Source organism: Dissoconium aciculare, assembly GCF_010015565.1.
Source record: "Dissoconium aciculare CBS 342.82 unplaced genomic scaffold K489scaffold_4, whole genome shotgun sequence".
NCBI classification, from domain to species: Eukaryota; Fungi; Ascomycota; class Dothideomycetes; order Mycosphaerellales; family Dissoconiaceae; genus Dissoconium; species Dissoconium aciculare.
Window position 1 is genome coordinate 802,449 of NW_022984954.1, and position 20,340 is coordinate 822,788.

At 52.9% G+C, this 20,340-nt stretch overlaps 7 protein-coding genes across 7 annotated transcripts; 2 read left to right on the forward strand and 5 right to left on the reverse strand.

The window, feature by feature from the left end:
- Window positions 1–1,898: 1,898 nt before the first annotated feature.
- Window positions 1,899–4,673, reverse strand: K489DRAFT_302523 (histidine kinase; the record flags this gene model as incomplete). Its single annotated transcript, XM_033600457.1, has 1 exon — window positions 1,899–4,673. A coding segment is annotated over one exon (2,775 nt), but the record flags the coding sequence as incomplete, so codon positions are not given.
- Window positions 4,674–6,916: 2,243 nt separating this feature from the next.
- Window positions 6,917–7,791, forward strand: K489DRAFT_369140 (uncharacterized protein; the record flags this gene model as incomplete). Its single annotated transcript, XM_033603013.1, has 4 exons — window positions 6,917–6,967; window positions 7,103–7,221; window positions 7,261–7,511; window positions 7,568–7,791. 4 exons carry the CDS (start codon window positions 6,917–6,919, stop codon window positions 7,789–7,791), a joined length of 645 nt encoding a protein of 214 aa, XP_033461275.1.
- Window positions 7,792–8,373: 582 nt separating this feature from the next.
- K489DRAFT_177867 (uncharacterized protein) lies at window positions 8,374–9,246 on the reverse strand. Its single transcript, XM_033599429.1, has 2 exons — window positions 8,676–9,246; window positions 8,374–8,447 (listed from the first exon to the last, which is right to left on the reverse strand). The coding sequence occupies exons 1-2, from the start codon at window positions 9,061–9,063 to the stop codon at window positions 8,437–8,439; spliced, it is 399 nt and encodes a 132-aa protein (XP_033461276.1). The 5' UTR covers window positions 9,064–9,246; the 3' UTR covers window positions 8,374–8,436.
- Window positions 9,247–10,579: 1,333 nt separating this feature from the next.
- K489DRAFT_300052 (uncharacterized protein) lies at window positions 10,580–12,624 on the reverse strand (the record flags this gene model as incomplete). Its single annotated transcript, XM_033600395.1, has 3 exons — window positions 10,580–10,697; window positions 10,809–12,121; window positions 12,190–12,624. Coding segments are annotated over 3 exons (1,866 nt in total), but the record flags the coding sequence as incomplete, so codon positions are not given.
- A 549-nt stretch (window positions 12,625–13,173) lies between these two features.
- K489DRAFT_177919 (uncharacterized protein) lies at window positions 13,174–14,059 on the reverse strand. The gene is made up of 2 exons (XM_033599430.1): window positions 13,655–14,059; window positions 13,174–13,494 (listed from the first exon to the last, which is right to left on the reverse strand). The coding sequence occupies exons 1-2, from the start codon at window positions 13,902–13,904 to the stop codon at window positions 13,316–13,318; spliced, it is 429 nt and encodes a 142-aa protein (XP_033461278.1). The 5' UTR covers window positions 13,905–14,059; the 3' UTR covers window positions 13,174–13,315.
- Window positions 14,060–16,264: 2,205 nt separating this feature from the next.
- K489DRAFT_177955 (uncharacterized protein) lies at window positions 16,265–16,990 on the forward strand. Its single transcript, XM_033599431.1, has 3 exons — window positions 16,265–16,481; window positions 16,575–16,693; window positions 16,798–16,990. The coding sequence occupies exons 1-3, from the start codon at window positions 16,425–16,427 to the stop codon at window positions 16,952–16,954; spliced, it is 333 nt and encodes a 110-aa protein (XP_033461279.1). The 5' UTR covers window positions 16,265–16,424; the 3' UTR covers window positions 16,955–16,990.
- Window positions 16,991–17,025: 35 nt separating this feature from the next.
- On the reverse strand, window positions 17,026–19,510 carry K489DRAFT_408647 (glycoside hydrolase family 3 protein; the record flags this gene model as incomplete). The annotated part of the gene is made up of 2 exons (XM_033607505.1): window positions 17,026–19,340; window positions 19,420–19,510. The coding sequence occupies 2 exons, from the start codon at window positions 19,508–19,510 to the stop codon at window positions 17,026–17,028; spliced, it is 2,406 nt and encodes an 801-aa protein (XP_033461280.1).
- Between the last annotated feature and the right edge of the window lie 830 nt (window positions 19,511–20,340).

Genomic DNA, 20,340 nt, shown 5'->3' on the forward strand with positions numbered 1-20,340 from the left:
ACGTTGGACATTGCATACCTTGCTAGTAGGAACTGTTGATAAATGCGGGCAACCTCACACGGGCCCCTTGCCCTCATTCGTGTCTGACTGGTGGAGGCCAGCGCAGGTACGACCGGCTTCTCCGCAAAGATCTATATAGCTTCCGGAAAAATCTCGTGGTCCAGCCATTGGGTCACAACGGAACATGCCCGCTGCGGGCGATATTGTGATCATGAGAGCCACGGTATGTCAGGCAGGCATGGAGAGAGAGATGGCCAGAGGGAGAGTCAATCAGCATGTGCACATGATAGCACAGTACCCAGTACCGACGGGAAGCGAAACAAGATCTCCATCCTAGCCACAACAGTCCCTCAACACGAAACCACTCGCTCAATTTCCTCGACTCCTCCCACCACTGATAACAATCTCATAATCCCTCTCGCTTCTGGCAAAAAGTAAAGTTCGCAACAAGCATCATCGTCCGTGAGACCATTCCCTCCGCACATCCGTGCGACGTTGAGCCAATGGCGACGTGTGATGCAGCCTTGGTACGCAAAACCAAATCGGCGCGGCCAAGCAGCATCGGACACAAATCTCACGGCGAACGCCAATGCCTTCCTCCGCCAAGCTCGGGAATCCACACGATTCTCGCACAGCGAATCCTTCTGCTGCGTACACGTATCACGGACGGGAGAGCTCCAACGTTGAGCCGCATCATTCGCTTGGGGGAATCCCACAGCTACAGCTACCTTGGTCGGTGAGGTGTCTCCGAAAGTGTACTAAGGTGGGTATAAGGCTGATTCCCTGGTTGCTGATGGTAATAATGATGATGACGACGACGACCATAACAGACACGTCGGATCTGACACGTTTCTCATATGTCATCACGCGCGTCCCGTGCATCCTGTAGATGCATGGATGCGCAGCTCACTATTCGAAAGTCTTGTTCATCAATTAGCCTCAACATTTTGCTTCTGACACTCCTTACATGTCGTCCCTCCCACGAAGCATAAACAATATAAGATCCCGCCATGATGTCTCAACCCAGTTCGGGAGCTTGTAACCCGTCATCTTAGATCGTTGTCAACGGAAACCGCTCGGAGAGATTCCGGGAGAACATTAGCGAGAGTCACGCGTTGAACTATTGAAAAGTATGGATCGCGGAACATCGAGCATGAGGCTCGATATCATCCACGCGTGGGGGGACACGACCACAGAAGATTTGCCGAATGCCGCGCATCGGGAAATGCACGGCATGGCGGCACGCACTTCTCAACGGAATATCGGCGATGTGAAAGAAGTGCGGGTATCACGATGCGAGAGATGACGTCGGATTGCTTGACCTCGCCAACGTCTGCGAAGAGTCTATCCTCTCGCAAGACTCGCTCGCACGTGGCAGCGGACGAAGAGCTCGCTGACGCGAGCGCCACATGTTCATCACCATCCTGGCATACATAATCCCACATCTCTACGAGACCCATTTGCCGACGATCGTGCGTCGCTTTGCAAAAAGTAAAAAGTTCGGGGAACGTGTGCATTCGCAGAAAGTTAAAATGTGCCATGTCATGACCAACCAATCCAAAGACATTTGATCGCTCTGAAATTCTATTTCTGATTTCAATAAAGGTTTATATCGTGATGCAGTAGGCCGGCGGGCATCAATGGGCTCGGCTCTCATCATCTAATGCTGAATGACCCATATTTTGGGTTTCGTAAATCTTCATACAATCGGGATCCCAGCCCAATGCTCTCCTCTTATACAGGTCTCGTGTCATAATCATGCCAGTCAACGCACATCATCCGAATTTTGCACCTCATGCGGCCGCACCTATGGCTGCGTCCTGGACCTCTCCATGAGTGGTTCGGTGTGTGCCTTCTGTGTCGCTCTTCATACCACTGACATTGGACATTTTGTGACTTGAACAGTACTCGATGATCAGTCGCTGCAAGTCGATCAACTTGTATGGCTTGCTCATGAATCCTTTCATGCCCGCCCAGGCAGCACGTTCCAACGCGCCGTCTGTGACATCGGCAGTCACCGCCAAGACGGTAGGCGGTGACAGGCGGTTCGAGGAGTGCAATTGACTCTGCCCTGTCGCTGCAAAGACATCCATCGAGAGGATTCTCTCCGTGGCTTCGTATCCATCCATTAACGGCATCCAGAGGTCCATGAGGATGACATCCACGGGACCATTTGTTGAATCGTCGGGGTGAAGCAGGGAATGTGCCATTTGTCGGACTGCTTCCGTTCCATCATGTGCCTCGAGAACGTTTTTATACCCGAACTTCCCAAGCATGCTGACTAGCAGCTTACGATTGATTTTGTTATCTTCGGCCACGAGAAAATTGAGAGGGTACTTTTTGGCCAGATCTCGATCAAAATCTATGTTCTTGGAAGCGCCAGTCTCACGCTTCGTTTGAGAGAAGAATTTTAAAGGCTTGGTCGCCTCAAGAGGTGGCGACGATGGAAGTGTCGGTGCGGCAATAGCATCGCTTGTAGGGGGCGGAAGAGCATGGACATGTTCTACCTCATCGTCGAGGCTCCGTGGCGATGGTGGAGTCGATGGCACTGTCAACATTGCTGACCGCTGCTTAGGGGGAAGGACAGCATCATTGGAATCATGTCCGACGGTCTCCTGAAGAGCCTTCGTCCACTTGTAGTGCGCCGCACTGGTCGGGAGTGATGTGGCCGGAAGATTCTCGAATTGATCGATACTCGCAAGCTGCGCCTTTTGGGGATGTGGTGATCCAAATGGCGAGGATGGCCTGCTGAGGGTCTCACCGGCATGCAATGGAACCTTGATCTCAAATTGTGTACCGCGATCTGGTCCCTCGGTCTCAGTGCGGTTGCAGGTGAGGTCGCCGCCTAGCTTCCGTGCGATTCCTTTAGCGACCATCAACCCCAAACCGAGTCCTTCACTTGAGCGCGTAAGAGACGGATCTTCCTGTGAAAACGCCTTGAACAGCCGAGGGAGAAAAGCTTCAGGAATGCCGGGGCCGTTGTCTGTGATTTTGATGGAGATGTATCGTCCCCGGTTGCTCATTCTGGCATGGATCCGGATCCTGGCAGCAAGAGTGTCGGTGAACTTGATCGCATTGAGGAAGACGCGCGAGATGAGTTTGCTGAGGTCCATCTCGTCGATGAACAGGGTATCTGGGACATTGTCGTCGACACTCCATTCGATGATCTTGGTGCCAATCGTGCCGTCTGACTTCCGTACCCGCACTTCGATTTCTGCTCCTTGAGCGGTCTCTACAGCAACAGCGGAGTCGGGTCGACCGCCGACCTTTAAGCTTTCGTCGATGATGTGTTGAATGAGTTCCCTCAGGTCCGAATGACGGAGGCCGGGTGCGATGGTTCGGCTGGATGTGTGAGGGATTGCAAGTTTGGGCGGCGAATTGTCCACGTTTAGTGCGCCCTTCAAATCCGAGGCAGAAGAAACCTCGGTAGGAATGCCATCACTCATTGATGATCGCTTGCTCTCGGAGCACTGGCAGGTCGATGCGCTTCGCATGAGCTTCGGGACCTTGTTCGACCCCTGCGCATCCATACTACGCGAGGCGTAGTCTTCTTGGCGGCGCTTATTCGGTCTCGTCAGTGGCAAGTCGCTGCCCGCAACAAGGATTTCGGGTCTCTTCTCCGAGACAGCAGAAATGGGAACAGCGGAGTCGATCGAATCGTCCAGTAGCTCAACAGGGCCATCGGGTACGCTCATATCCATATCGTACGCGTGGACGACATTGTCGGCAGCCTCGACTACCCGACGCGAACTGTCCTGAACAGCCTCTATGTTCTCTTTGAGCGTCGCGAACACCCTCTGAAGGCTGGGGTCCATCTGACTACCGCCTGCTTCTTGGACAGTAGCATACATGACATCTAACATGCCCACAACTCCCTGCATCGGGGTCCGCAATTCGTGTGAAAGGCTGCCGGCGTACGGCCGGAGGGACTGTGCAGCGGAGACGGCCTCGTGAGGAATGATGCGACTCCGGTCCAAGACTTTGGTGGATTCCTTCACGAAGCTAGGGCCTTTGAGCAGTCGGGCGAGTATCATGTCCTCTAGCGAATGCATTATCAATTCCACTGTCGCCCACCGGAGCTTCCTCGCTCTGGCGGCCTCTGGTGACCACATGGCACCGAAATGGGCGAAGCACTTTCCTTCCGATTTCAGTGGCAGGGCCATGTAAGACTCGCACGGGTAGGGCAGGGTGTTGGGGTTTTTCGTGATGAATTCTCCCAGGCGGTCCGGGATGAGAAAGATCTTATCATGTTTCATATACGCGCACGGGCAATCCCATGCAGCATATTTGGTTGACGTGACAGTGTTGCGAGAGCCTGTGCCGTCAGTGCTGGTACAATAGTGTAACGCGGCAGCCATCAAGCAGGACCCCGGCTCTCCCAGGGGCGGCATTTCCACCGCGGTATGTTGATCATCAATGAGAACTCTCTTCATGACGAAACAAATTTCCGCGCCTAGCATCTTCGACATGCCCTCGGTCACGATGGAGAAGAAATCATCGTCCGTGGCCTGGCTGAGAGTCGTTTTGAGCGCAATGAGATCCTCCAAAACCTTGCTTTCCGAGTCGGAGTAGAGTCGGCTAGTTTCTTTGGAAAATCCGGTATCGCCATGTTGCAGAACACCTTGAGTGCCATGATGTGGGAAACATATCGTCTGCCTGCTCGGAACATCTGCCTTTTGCTCGTCCCCCTCTGCCCTGCTACTCTTGCTACCGCTACCGCCGCCTTCCACCGCGTTCATAATTGTGTATGCTACACCAGACCTTGACGAATGCCGCACCCGAGGAGCCGCTTGGCCGCGCACACATCGAGATTCCAAGGCTGTCGTCGTTGCCCTTGCCAGAGTATGGTCACCTGACAGGCAGGCACAAATTTCAGTTGAGGAACGTTGGTGGAGCAGATCAGAATATGATATATCTAGCGACGTTAGGACACTCATGAAAGAGTTGCGCTGATTCCTCTGCACTGGCAAAGACTGGCAGAATTGAGGATTGGCCGACTGGCTGCCTTCCAGGCTCCGTCCGGCGATTTCCGATCGGCGACCAGTATCGGATTGTTGGAGGATCGTGAAGAAAAGTGTTCAGGTTGTGGATGCAATTGCAGTGCGCGGGATGTGATACCGCCACTCGAAGTGTGTTTCGATGTTCGAGGTTCCGAAAATGGCAGGATCGGCAATCCTCCAATAGTAAGTGGAAGCGGAGCGTAGGCTGGACCTTCGACAGGACAACGGTTGTGATCGGAGTTGTGAGCAATACAATGCCTCTATGCGAGCCGATCGGAGTACGATTTCGTGAAGAGGTCGCGGATGATGGTCACAGCACTTTGGCAAGGCTTGGAGTATGCCAGACGTTCGCCTGTCCAGACAGTGGCACTCTTCGGACAGATCCACGTCAGCCGATGCTTGTAAGCATAAGAAGAGGATCTGCCGCTATCCAGCGAGCCGCTGACATGCGAATCTCGGTGGCCCACGTTTCCGACTCAGCAGGACGTCGACGGCTTACGTCCAGACGGGGTTCCCAGGCCGGGCGTTCACTATCTCTGGGCCAACAGGAGCGAAGTGGAGAAGAGGCATATCCAGGCTCTCATCAATGCGCCAACCTGCCTCACCACAGTGCGTTCCTGCTTTTTGCCTGACTCGTGTACTGGACTAGGGGATGACGGGTGGAGGGGATGGGCAGTGACCAGGGCGCTTTGCTTGTCCAGGGCTCGAGAGGCGCAAAAGAGGGAGCCCTTGTTTCGTATGGAGAAGCGATGGCGGTAACACAGGCGGAGGAAGGCTTGGATGCAGTCGGACGGTGAGGTTACATGCGCGAAGCACGGCGGGCAGCACCGACCGTTCTAGATCGCGAACTCCACGACACACTTCGGAAGTCGGCTTTGAGAGGGAACCGTCTGTGCGGCTTGGCGCGAGAGGGAGACGGAGAGTCTGATCAATTGTTTTTCCATACTGCCAATAGTTATTCCCATCGTTCGTGCATGGACCGTTTATACCATGACCATGGTGAGAACACCTAGGTAATGAACGACACTGACTTCGCACTACTGTGTATGTATACGGAGCCCTGTCGAGGATGCAATCATCGTCTTTGTTGCGCAATTGAAATGCAGGCGACTGCAGCACCTGGGCGGCCCCAGAAACAGCGATGATTATTGCAGTATATGTCCAGTGCACACCTGAGCACCTATCGTTCTCATGATGGACACCTAGGTAGGTCCACCAACGGCCAACAAATGAAGCATGCACTGGCATGCTAGACTCCCGCTACTGTCATGGGCAGAAGACGACAGCACGAGACAGAGCTCATAGCACGCACGTCCTGGGTAGGCCTGTACCAGTAATAATGATTGCGAGCTTGGCCTATTGAGCCCAGCCCATTGTGGAGCTCTTCACAGATGTCTGCACACGGCCAATCATGAGAGGATGAGAGCCCTCCTGACTCGGGTGGCCTCCGATCATCGATCATCCATGTCCCTTCCTGGACGTACTGGACCTATGCCTTCGCGTAGCGTGTTCAATTTATGCTTCGCCTCTAGTGAAGTAATCCACGATCAAGTGCTACACCTTGCGAAAGACTTCTTCGTTCGGTGCTTCGTTCATTTGCCTTTCGCGCGCGCGTGTATGAGTTTGTGTGTGTGTGTCTGCCACACTCGAGCTTACGCACCTGCAAGGAAGCAATCCCTGTTGATCGCGAACGCTGCAGATGCGCATGAAGCGATGGATGGAAGTGTGGCTGTGATGATTCCCTGCGGACAACGCACCGTGTGGCAAATGGGCACCAGCAGGTGTCGCTACGATAGGCATTCTGCGTCATGCAGTCATTGTACATTGTACATATGCATCGCGAGAAACCGGAACCATGGTACAGAATGTGATCCCAGTCGCTGGACGCAGATACATCATTTTGGGCGTATTCGACCATGGAACCCACTTACCACACCGGCCCATACAGAACTCGTTCCAGCATTGACGTAAGCGCTCACTGTCGAGGGCTATGCCTGGCCTTGTGGGCAACTACAGTAATAAGTGCAGCTACTCTCACGATGCCCCTTTGCTCGAATCTCTTCATTTTTGTCGCTCGGAGTCCGTCGATACGCAGGCACTAGGCCTACGTGCTTGAATGCAGTCGCATGCATAACAATGCAGGAGACCCAAAAGGGTTGATGCTCTGGAGAAGAATCGTACCGTTTTCACACTTTGGCGATACACAATTGACTATACCCAGGTACGCAAGAAAAGGTCGCATCTATGCCTATGCCCACAGACGTCATGGAACCTTATATGCTCGGAGCGGTGCGCCTGTGTTCGAACGGAGGGCACGGCCCGTCCGCATGACTCCGAACCATCGCCGGGGAGATGGCTCCGTTTCATTTGTTGCGGCGATGATTCTTACATCTCGAAAGAACATCAGCCATGATCAGATTGTTGTGCAGAATATTAACCAGATGTTCCGTGGGTGTAGTGCTACCGCAGAGACAAAATCACCACAGGCGAGCTCACCACAGCGCCGCGGCGGTATGCACCCGTGTTTCACAGAGCGGAAACGGCTAAACGAAACCACCAAATTTCAGGTTCCCAACCATTTGTTGGCTGTTCTAGAACGGCCTGCTCGCCTGCTTTGGATGGTCCGCAACGTTGCAACGTTCAACTTCCACCGATCCTCCCGCGTCTGCATCTCCACACTGCAGCACACGCTGTGGAGCAAGGAAGGGATGAGTTGGAAGGGCGACCACACACGATGGTAGATGACGCTGCATCAACGTCGTCATCACTCGCAGACATATCTTCGCATTGAGTGATGGGTGATCTGTTGATGTGCGCGGCACCCAAAAGCACTGTGCATTACACGACCACGGAATAGTGAACTCTCCTACTGTACGCTCAATCCTGGTACGTGTCTGGTCAATCACGAGAAGAACGCACATCTCCTCAAATAGATTTTCACGACAGTGGCGACGGAAAATCGGCGGATTGTGGCTTGAGAGAGAGGCTACATTCCCGACCGGCAAGGGCGGGTTTCATTAATGACGATCGGTGTCGATGAAACGAGATGCACAATCGACAAACAATTTCGTACATTCGCCCATCCGGGTCTGCTTCTCATGTTATCTTATTCCTTTCGGGAGTGCCGAGATAGGATCCGCGCAACTGCGAAAAGGTCGAGACCGTCGTCGCCCGGAACGACGAGCTTCCAGTCGCTGCGGCAAGCCCGCCCATGGCGTTTCCTCTCTAAAACTGCGGAGATTTCGCGCTCCCCAGCTTCGATGGCGTGCGCAAAAGCGCGGCGTGCGCAACTACACATCTGTGCCATTTAACCGTTCTCTGCGGTGAGTTTCGAAGTTCTGGCTACCAAGAAATCATCAATGTGCATGATTCGCCCACTTGGAACACGAAGAGTCTTGTCAAAGTAGCAGCAGAATTTCTTTCATTCTGTTCATCATCATGTGATCCCTGGGAGAAAGGACGATTGGTTAGAAGGTTCCACGCGGGTCAAGAACAAGAACAGTTTGATTGATGGAGAACTCCGGTGGAAGCACTATTTATTAGCATCGCGACCGCTTTCCGTTCTTGTCTCGGAAAATGATGATCGTCGCTCAATCCCATGGCCTGGACCTTGGCCCATCCCGCTTTTTGACTGCAGGACTGCATATGCGTGCGAACATGCTGAGAACAACTCACATATCTCTGCCAGGAAATGCCAGCTGTGATGACCAAGGATATATGACACAGTCAGCATGTAATGTAAAGATATAGGACGCGACGGACGAAAGGACTGTGGAATTTCCGTGCTTGAACAAGGTGAATGCCATCTGCACATGGTGCTCCACCAGATCGTCGGCGTAGACCTCCGCACGTGCTCCGGAAGCCTCCTCTCAGGAAATACGGCAGACGGTCGGTATCCCGTAGCACAAGCGATCGTAACCGTCGATGCCGCAGAACAACGTTGACAGCCTGGGAAGGGTTGGATCCCTCCAGAGACGCTCCAACGCTCGTCGTGGTTGGTCGCCGATATTCCATCGTCACACAACGTACGACGTCTCACCAGGCCCACGAAACTTTCGAGCATTCAACCAGGCGGGCAATGTTGTGAAGCAAAGCACGTGATCAAACAGAATAGTCCTCCCGCCTGGACGATCCGATCTATGAGTTTGCTCCATAAGGTTCACAGACGCGTCTAGGCTAGGCGGTCTCAGATAATGCGATCCTGGTAGCCTGATCTCTGGTTATTATGCAATGCTGTTCGGTTTCACATCGCCCAGATAGGCTGACCTTCCCATGATACGCGGATTCAGAATCCTCCCCTGCCAAACTTCTTGCCAGATAGATACACACACACTGGAGTCCATTGGCGTGCTAGGGAATCTGCAATGGTTTTCGGCTGCGTGGATGATTCAGGCTGCGAGCAGCAGCATTCGATAGTTACGGCGCCGGCATGATCCAGACTTTGCTCTGTCATGATCGCTTCGGGGTGTTATGCACGGCCAGCGCTACTTTAGCCATCAGTCAGACCTTTGGATCTGATCACAGATTCAAGTCCATCATAGCACCATTTGGGAGCAATTCAAAGATCGTGGAATTGTGGTGCGAAGAAAATGCGGACCTCGTCCAAGCCGTGCGGGAAAACACTTGCTCCGGTTTGAGGTATTCCGACTGTGGCGTAGTCTTGGATGAGGATACATACTCCTTGCCCATCTGAATAATCAAACAACTTGTCCCTGACGCTGCAGCATATTTGCCCCCCGTGTGTAAATAGATCGCATCTTCATAGAGTTCGAAATTCCGCTCAATATTCGAAAATGCATCCCAGACAGCCATATCCAGAACGAGCAGCAGGTATGAACGGGGCCTCCCCACGTGCGATGCTTGCGCAAATCCAAGAAAATGTCATTGAAAAATTTCCTTCGCCTTTCCTCGACACTAGAAATAAAAAGAATAGAAAAAAGCAATGTTGGTAAGTGTCATCTCTCATAACGTGGTAGTCCCGATGACCCAAAGGCGTCGGCGTGACTATCGTTCACGGCTGTAGTAGTGGTATCGTAGAGTCCAGTGTTTTCGTCATCAACTTCGTCGATCGTGGGCGCGGTTGGGGCTGAAGGGGTAGGGAAAGGCGGACGAGATTCAAAGTAGTTACTCGGTGGCGCACCTGACCGGGTCTGCGAGGAGGGAAGCGGAGAGCGTGGAGGTTGCCGCACAGGCTGCTGATCGAAGAGGACTCTTCTTTGCAGCTCTCTCTTGTCATCAGTCGGTGGCAACGGCGGCTGCTGATCGCCAGAATAGCTCAACACAGGAGGTGAGGAGGCAGCGGCCTCGTAGGATGGTATCAATGAGATATCATGTGCGGCATGGCTCGATGTCGACATGGGTGCCGGCAGGAATGCCGATGAATTTGATGTGGTCGCGTCCATAGGTGGGGCGCTGGGCGGTTGCGCATTGGGGAAGCAAGGTGTTGACACATTTTCATCACCTTCAAGATCTATATGTTGATCGTCCGGCAAATATGGTGCTGTTGGAGTATGATAACCAGCGGGACCGGCTTCTTGCTCATCAGGCAAGAAAGGTGCCGATGCGGGAAATCCATCGGGGGGAACCTCCATCCCCGGCGCCTGGCTGGGCAACAAACGAGCTTCGGCCCGACGCATGCGCTCTTTTTCGGATAGTCCGGTTTCATCATCTGTCCTAGGCATCGGCACCGGTGGCTCGCTATTCATGTAAGACGGAGCCTGCAAAGCGAAGTTGGCGGTCCCAGCACCTGCACCGCCGTCTTGCTGGAAGTCGTGCCAGGAAGTGGGTGGCACGTCGTGATTTCGCCACTGAGGATCGTCATATCCGTAGCCAGGTTCTTGTTGGCCGTATTCTCCTTCATTACCGTACCACACTTCCCCAGCTTGCGGTACATCAAGCATCTCGGGAGGAGGAGCTGTCTGAGATGAGTATGGCTGTGGCGGCGAGGGTTGGGCTCTTTGAGGCGAGGACTGTGAGAGAACAGCACTTTTCTCCATTTTCCGTTTGCCTTTGTGTCTTTCGCTGTCTATAGTCCCGACGATGATTTCGAAAGTAGAGGAAATGACTCCTTTGTCGCGCCGCAAACGTGCTGTGTCCACGATCGCTGAGCCGCCGAATCCAGATGTCGATCGCTCACCATCGACAATGGTAGAATTAGTGCCATGGTTGCTGGTGCTGGCTAGACCTCCCCAGTTGGCTAAATTCCGATCTTGGGTGGCAAGCCGTCCTTGAATATCGACCAAGACTTCCACATAGTATCGGAATCCGATCATGGCACCAGGTACGTTGGAAATTGTCGGAAACACATCGTCCGGAATGTGAACTTTACCATTGACCTCGGCCGTTAGCGAACCTGGATTAACAACGAGAGGTAACATGACTTGAGACAGATCTTTGCGAAATACGTGACTTGAGCCGGCGCCGGACAGTGATAGTCCGCCGAGGCCCGTTATTGACTTGGGATAGTAGTCCTCAAATTTGCCTTCTTTGCCTTTTTCTGTTGGTCCCAAAGGAATCGCGGGATGCATGTCGACACGAGCCTGTCGATAGAGAGTAATAATGACGCCGTACAGACTTTGGACGAATTTGGTGTGATTGACGAAAACGCGGACGGGCACGCTATCATGCCGAAGGCAGCCTCCTACGAGCGGCTCTACAGTTGCTGTAATCGTCTTGCCGAGGAAGGAGTTCGTGCTGCCGTTCGTCCGCGAAGCATCGCTCTGTCGCGCAGTCATCCCGTTAGACTCATTGGTCCCTGGCCCATAGCTTGCACTATCAAAGCTGAACTCGCTCAAAGAAGGACTCCTCGGCGTGTCGGCATCTGGTCTAAGACTGCGCGAGGATGAGGTCTCGCTCTGGCCGTGATTGCTGCTAGGATCTTGAGAATCAAGACTCCGCCCATTTCGATCAGAACCTTCAACGGCTTTCCGAGGCTGCTGTTTGGAACGTGCCTTCCGCGACAGTGGTTCGAGGGTTATGGTCCTGGCTTTGGGAGGATAGATGGTCGCGATGTCGATACGATCCAGGAATAAAACTTTCTGTTCGGTCTGAAGAATAGGGTTAATCGCCACTGGTCGTGTTATTGTTGCTGTGATTAGGTATCTGATCTGGCCTCGTTCAAACTGCGCGCAAAACCCATTAGCACGGCGGCACCAAACGACGCATCGCGCAATAGCAGAAGAAGACCAACCTCTATGCTACTAGGGAGATCCCGGTCGGGAAACTCGAGATTGAATGCAAACTTGTATATGCCTTCGCCCAACCTACCATCGCCACATAAGACACATTCGTCCTCGAACAACGTTGCGAACCCATTCCCAAAATACTCTCCCGATTTGCTGCCTTTTCCTGTGCCAATTTGTACGTTGCTCACGCGGTGGTTGGGCGAAGGAGGGGCGTTGGCGTTCTTGAAGACTTGTACGTAGCCGTGGAGTGAGATGACGATATGTGTGATGCGCGTCGGCTTAACCACGCGCAGCTCGAATACTCCGGACACGACCTCGCCCGGAGAATATTGCCTCTGCGGATTGTCGACATGGATGCTGTACTCGGCGAAACTTCGAGACTTGGAGCTGAAGGGTGAGGTGAAGCGCGAGATGAGTCGACGACCGGACGATGGCGTGGACGAAGTCGGAGGTAGGCGGTCATCAGCAGGCGGCATGCTGTTGCATGCGGCGCACTCAAAGGAGAGAAGCCCGCGGTGGGTGTTGTGAAGATCTCAGCGACATGCGCGCGCCGACGGCACGACCTGGCCCCTCGCGGTGGTGGATAGGTCGACAAAGGCCAGAGATGCCAAGATGATGGTGACGGTCGGCACCTCGCTGGTCGGGCTCATGAGATCTCGGTCGACAATACAGTCTCGGAGCATAGACACATGCGGACCGGGGCGCTACGTCGGTAGAGCGCATTAGAATATAGCCGTTCAGGTGAGGGAAACAGGCGCGTTCTAGATTGAGAACACTTAGGGAAGAAAGTTTAGGCCGGGCGAAATGCAGACGGAGTTGTGGGACTCCAGGGCTACAACAATCGTCACTTGCCCAGGTGATTTACAGCAGCAAGCGATGCGAAGAAGACGCCCACTCACTTCCACATGCCCGCATGCCAAACCCCAGCATCGCCGTACCCATTATTATTATTATTCTTGTTTGCGAGACCTGAAACAGTCCAAAGCACACGAGAACAGAATATTTCTCCGTCACAATTCACACCAGTATTAGCAGACACGGATGCGCAGTACCACGTACGTCTCTCTGGAAGCGAATCTGATCTGCAGTTGGTCCCCACCACCACACTGTCGCCGTTCGCGTGCCTATAGGCTACACGTGTACCGGGTGTTCAGGTGACTCTGACAATGCATGGAAAAGACAACATTTATTACATTTATAGCACCCTACTGCATCTCCATACCGCCCAGGTGTTGTGGTGGCCATGTTGATTGCTCTGCAACGACCCCGCCGTCTCTGTTTCGATTCTGCGTGCGATTCGAAGTCGCAGGCTAGGATTACTCATCAGCCAGGGAGTGAGATGGTACCTATCTAGGTAGTAGATGCGAATCACAGAGAAGGTATGGTAGATGTCTAGCAGTAGCAGTGGGCCGTACTTTCTTCTCATCATGGCGAAGGTCAACGGGACTTATGGGCTGTTGGCAGACGTACGCGAGCACAACGATGGGTGCACCGGCAACCTGCAAGAATGAGGCGCAGCACTGGTAGGAATGAACAACCTTGGGACACAATGAGACCGCGCGTGCAGGGCAAGGCGCAACGATGTCCACGAGCGGCGTGCATTGAGTCCTCTCTCACGTCTCCCGGGCCTGCTAGTACATTGCAGCAGCGAACAATCTCCTCTTTCAGCACTCTTCTTCTCCTCACAACGGATGTACTGCAGCCTTGTCAGCAACGCCATAGCCCTGCCAAGTCAGTGTTGTCCTTGGCGCACGATATTAAGCTCGAATGATGGATGAGACGTGTGAGAATTAAGCTTTCATACCTATCGGTCCCCAGATTCCCGAATTGCCGGGCAAGCTTGTTCGAATGGCCGCGATGACGGCCTGGTGAGAGAATCGGGCAGTAGAAGTGGTGCTGTCAGGTGGTGAATCACGGATTCCTCTCTGGTCGCATACACTGAGCATAGAGACTTGCGTACTGCGCAACACTGTGAACGCTCAGCTCGATGTGACAACGCATGCCTTCGTCAAGGAAACGTTCAGTGGGACCTTCCACAGTGGGCCAGCGAATTGGGGCCATCCATGGGTATGCAGGAGGGGGACATCACTCGCATCCATGGATGCTGTCAGAGCGCTGAGGACGACGGTGCAGTCATGACGTATCATCTGCAACAACAATAGCAATCACACCAGTTCATGGTCGGTTAGATGCTCTGCAGCTTCTAGCTTCTTCTTGCATACATACCGCGTCCGGTCGCCGATAGTCCGGGAAAGCTCAGTGCAGCACATGTGCTATTGAGTTTACCATGTTTTCTCATCATTGCGGTTTCCTCGGTCTGCAGCCACAACATGTCATTACCATGGTGCACATGCAGGGTAAAGCACGAGAAAACATGTCGCGAAGGTTTTTATCGCAAAATTGTCTTGCGGTGGTTTTTTCTTTGTGAGGTGCCATCTTGTACTCACTTCTATAAATATATCCTACACGGCCAGCGAAGGCTGCTTTTAGAGAGGGAGAGGGAGAGGGAGAGAGATCCACGCTGGCTCTACTGATTTGATTACATCAAACTGGCAAACCACTACGCAGTTGCACCGATTCGGATGCTGCGTGCATCGAAAACAGGCTAAATAACAAAAGCGAAAAACGAAGGAGATTCGTGCGTCAAACTACGCATCGCACTCCGAATTGCTGCTGCACAAAGAGTCTATTTCTGCATTCTCATCCCTCCGAGCCATGTCTCGTTCCACACCGCCGTGCACTTGCGATCTCGCTGCGGATCCGACGCACGCCAGGACCTCGGGACCGGGGACCGACAAGGCTTATTAATGAATCAGAGATCTGTTCGGCAAGTCCCATTGCGAAGCGAGCTGCTTCGTATATCTACCTACCTAGGTAGGTAAGTAGTCTGCCCAGGTGTGCTTGGAAGTGCTGTATGTTTGCTCGATATCATTCAACACCATTTCCCCAAACTTCGGACAAGGATTAGACTTGGAAATTGCACAGGTTGTTTAGCAAGGCAACAGCGCATTCGGCATCAACCGTGTAGGTCGATCCACAGTCGGAGAGCGACCAGGGAAGAGATAAGCTGTCTGATTACGAGCCCAGGTGTAGCAAAGAGCCCTTTCACCGTGTCCCCAGCCCTATCTCGCAAGTGGGGTTCCGCCGAGGTTGAGCCATGATCATTCTGCGGAAACAAGCCGACCGCACAGCGACATGCTCCCGGATTGTTCCCTAGTCTGATGCACTGTACTGTATGTAACCTTCGAATCACCATCGACAGTCCCCCAAGTCTTTCAAGATCACCGAGACCTCTCGAATAGATAATCTGCTCATGCGTTCTGGCGGATTTCCGAGTTAGCGCGGACTGACATCCGGGCACACACAGCGGGATCATGGTTCCTCTCCAATCGACGCCAAAGTGACGACACCGTGTAGAGCTCATGTCTCATGTTGATGCTAGGCTCCACATTAACTACACGTATACGGACGTAAGGGAAATGTCTATATTGGGAAGATGGCAGGCAACGGTATTTTCAAAAACGCTGTCTGTGGAGCAACTCGTGCTGGTGATGATTCCCGTGACAAGCATTTCCGGAATCTGCTTGAAAATGTTTGCACGAGAGTCGCGACGGCGGAAAGCATGACAATACCCCAATCATTCAACATCAATCCACATCACCTCCTAGCAACCTTCGGCTGAGGAGCCAAAATGATCGTTGAGCGGAAGATGTATTGTTGCAACGTGTAGATGTACTGGCGAGGGTGCGGCTATCCATGTTCTGGCACGCAGTCCGTCCATGTCGACAGTATTGCCTTGTCCTTTGTACATCATCACAACAACGATCAAACCTATCGTCTTGCAATCAATCACCCTCGGAATCAATAGAGATGTTCCCACAGTGCCAAACTTTGCTGGTGTGACAGTTTTGAACCTCATAAAAACTCGCAATATTTCCAACCAGCCCTGGACGTCGAAATCATTGGAGCGACCCGCCCGCTGGCGTCCATTCAACTGTAGCTTGTTTTAGCTAATACCAGCCCCAAGACGACGCCGAAGGGGGAGCTGACCCCAACGTCGAGAACTCCGAGTCGTCGCGACGTCACCTCTGCTCGTCGTCATGACTAGCCCACAACGTTGCCGCCAACGAGTGCGGTCGAACGTGGCAAATAAAAGGACTGATTGAAGAGAGAGTAAAAATTTCCACAACCACAAACTACGTCCAACACTGCTTACTAGCCTCGGTATCGCTCACGAAAGATGTCGGAAACACACATCATTGCTTTCCTCTATCCTAAATCGGACAAGGTCGACCGAGTGAGTGCTTGAAAGCACCTTCCCATGCAGCTATCCCTCCTCATCCGTGAGCCAAAAATCGAGAGCTGATGACAACCACCTTCTTTTCGATAGTTCCGGGAGCTCATGAAATCTATGTGCCGCTCCGTGCATGAGAAGGAGGATTACACGGTGCGCTATCTCATGACCCAGAAACTTGGTGCCAAAGACCCGGAATTCATCATGATTGAAACGTGAGTCGCTCCATCTGACCACCCCATCTGCAACGAAGGCTGCATGTTTGCTTGTGGTACCGCTTCCCCTGGTGCTGACCCGAATTTCTCGTCTGGGATTAAAGATACCGCACCCAGGAAGACGCCAAGAAGCACGGCGACGAGCCGCACTTCAAGGAGCTCTTCGGTGCCTTTGAAAAGGAGGGTATCTTCGCAAAGCCGGCTTATATTGCGCTTTCAAAGGGTGTGGAGGGTTTCGATTCCAACCGCAGTCTTCTTTAGGTGTGTAAGTATAACGGACTCAGGACATGATATGCTTCATCATCAATCATCCACAGTTTTTGGCCACGGTCTCATGTCGTCGTGAAACTGCCTGTCAGCGGCGTGTCTAGAACACTCTTGCCTACGAAGACCAGGAATTGACCACTGGGGATAACCCAAGATTGCGAGACTGTATCCCAGAAGCTGACGTCCTTGCGGCGGAGCTGGAATGAGACCTGTGCCGAGCTACCAGGTTGGACGGTGACCTTGTTGAACCCTCGCAGGACCCTCGTGGCCGCCGATCCGGAGCTCGTACTGCTGGCAGGTAATTGAATGTACAGCTGCGCGACTTCTGCCGCCGAGATACCACCTGTGTTGGAGATCATGGCGGTAATCATGCCCACGTTGTCGAACAGGGACGTCAGGCCGGCAACACCCACCAGTGCGTTGTTTTGGTTTTGGCCAGTGGTTCCATTCGTGTAGACTGGAGCAGATCGAGCGTTGGACGGCGTTGCGGTAGCATTGATGCTCATCTGCAGATTGGAGTATTCAAACGAGCTATACGTCAATCCGTACCCGAACGCGAAGCGCGGCGTAACACCGCGAGCCAGGAAGCTGCGATAGTCGATGTTCACGCCCTCGTCGAAGTCGCATTGCGGTGAGTTCGAGCCTTGGGCTTGACAAGCCGTCAGCAAACTTCCGTAATCCGATGCTTTCTTCGCCACGGTGTATGGCAATCGCCCAGAAGGGCTCGAATCTCCGTAGAGGAGCTGGACCACTGATCGCCAGGCTTCTTGTCCTGGCAAGTGGGCAAAGATGACCGCAGTCACGTTCTTGTTGTCGATCCACGCATCGACCAGCCGCGTCCCGGCGTTGTGGATGACCACAATGGTGTTGCGACAGTGTGCCGCAACATTTTTGACAAGTTGATCGCTCTCTTGGTCTGCCAGGCCAGGCCTGTCCCAGGCTTCCGAAGCGTATTCATTAATGAAGACGAGACAAGCGTCTGATGTTGCCACGACGCCTGGATCAGTGGATGTGAAGTCATGGAAGAGGACAGTATCGTCCTGGTAAGCTCGCTGCTGAAGTGCTTCAAAAGGTGTGCTGATATATGAAGGGGTGTTGGATCCAGAGCCACCGCCAACGATGAGAGTCCCCATGAATCGACTGGGCGCACTTGAGACTGGCGAATTTGATGCAAGATCCTGAAATTGCTGCTGCTGCAATCCAATGGCTTCCCAATTTTGCGCAAATGTACCTTCGCCTGGATCGAAACTGGTCTGCGCCACGGCATCGTAGCCAAATACTGACAAAACTTTTGGTGACTTGAGAGGCAAGCTATTGTTGACGTTCTTGACTAGAACATGGCCCTGAATCGCTTGATCAAGCAAAGAAGGCTTCGACGCAGGATCTCTAGCATCTACAAACGTGTGCGGCGCGAGTAGATCTTTCGCCATCCCAACACCCGTGCTAGGAAATAATGTATCATCCTGGCCGAATTGGTACCATGTAGCAACGACACGAGTCGCCATGTCAACAAGTCGTGTCCGATTCATAGTTTGACTGTCCACCGCTCGCGCAAGTTGGTCTTTGTCCCAATATTGCGAGTTTGGCATTGCCATATCGAGACCGGCATTGGCAGATGGTAGACTGCTGTGCTGACCGGCCCAATCACTGACCACGAAGCCCTGGAAGTTCAATTCGCCCTTTAGAATGCCATTCATGGCCTTGCTGTTCTCGCAGGCGTACGTGTTGTTGATGCGGTTGTAGCTACACATGACACTGCCAGCTCCAGCATAGATGAGATCTTGGAAAGGCCAGACATACAATTCGTGCATAGTCTTATCGTCCAAGTTGGCCGACGTGCTGTGAACAACGCCGTCATGGCCGTTCGTGATCGGGTTGCGGTTCGTCTCCTGCTCGTAAGCGACAAAGTGCTTGATGCTCGCAATGACACTTTTCTGGAGTCCAAGCACGCTCTGGGCTCCGAGTATGCCGTTTAGGTATGGGTCCGAGGCGAACGCTTCCCAGTTCCGTCCGTTCGTTGCTAGTCGACCGACGGGACCCACGACCGGGCCCAGAGCAACGTTGACGCCCTTTCTGCGGAACTCGGCACCCATGTAGAATGCACGATCATAGGCAAGGCTCGCGTTCCACGTTGCTCCTATGTGGAGTCCGGACGCGTAGGCGTAAACTCCATCTGTGTCGCGCACACCATTACCAGCATCATGAAGGCAAAGACCTGGGAACCCTACTCGAGGAACTGATCCCGAAAGTCCAACGCAGCCTGTGTTAGCAGTCGAAACTCCTAGCGTGATGTTGTTCATCTCCTCGAGGGTCATTTTCGCTACGAGACTCTGGGCTTTGCTGTATGCTTGAGCCCAGTCGGCTGCACCATATCCTTGGGCTATGCGTTGTCAGCCACGAGGTCTTTGCCAACCGCAGTACTTTATCATGGCGCCCTTGTGCACGGAGTGGTAACATACGAGAAGGATACACTAATGGGCTTGTCCATTCCGCACGAGCTCCGCGGTTCCTCAAGGCCAATAGGCCCAGCAGTGGTAGAAGTAAAATCATAATCGCACCAATCGTGACTACCACCTTGTGTCTACGATAGAAGTTAAGAAATTTGCCGCCTTTAACCTGTTCTATGAAAGGTGTGCGTTCGTTCGTTGTTTCAACTAATCCGTGTTTCTCCATGTGGGAAGTAGGGTCGTTGGTGTCAGCATTGATCAGCACCACCGTCAGGGGTTGTCTCTCGTATCGTTCAGAAGGAAGGGAGTGGATGATTTGATGCCGATTTGAGTAGTTGTCGTTGAGATAATTCAGACACTGGAACTAAGAGGCACCGAATGTATGGGTAGACCTTCTCACGTTGTCGCATTTCGTGACATAATCCAGGGATCCATGTTTATGCTTGCCATAATGCCATGGCGACCGGGACTGGCAGCTTTGATTGGTAACAAACGTAAAGCGCGCTAGCGGGGTGGACAAGCAGGAAGTGCCGACCAAGTAGCCGCTGCCCAAATTTTATTGAAAATTATGTCCCTCTCCCTTTAACGCGGGGAACCCCAACGCGGTCCATACCCCAACGCGGTCCACAATTTTGAACACAACAACGCGTCAACTTCAACACGCAATGGCTACACCAAAACGCGTGCAATCGTCCCTAAAAGAGGGGAGTCTATTGCTTGCGATGTCAGCTGTCAGATCAGGTGCCAGCCGCTCCGTAGCAGCGGCAGCGAGAGACTATAAGGTCTCAAAAACGACGTTGCTCCGGAGACTCAAGGGAATCCCCTCTCGAGAAGATTGGAAGCCAGGGACTCTGAAGCTCAGTCCTATTGAAGAGAGTGTCCTTGTTCAAGACATTCTTCAGCTGGATTCACAAGGGTTATCGCCTACAATCG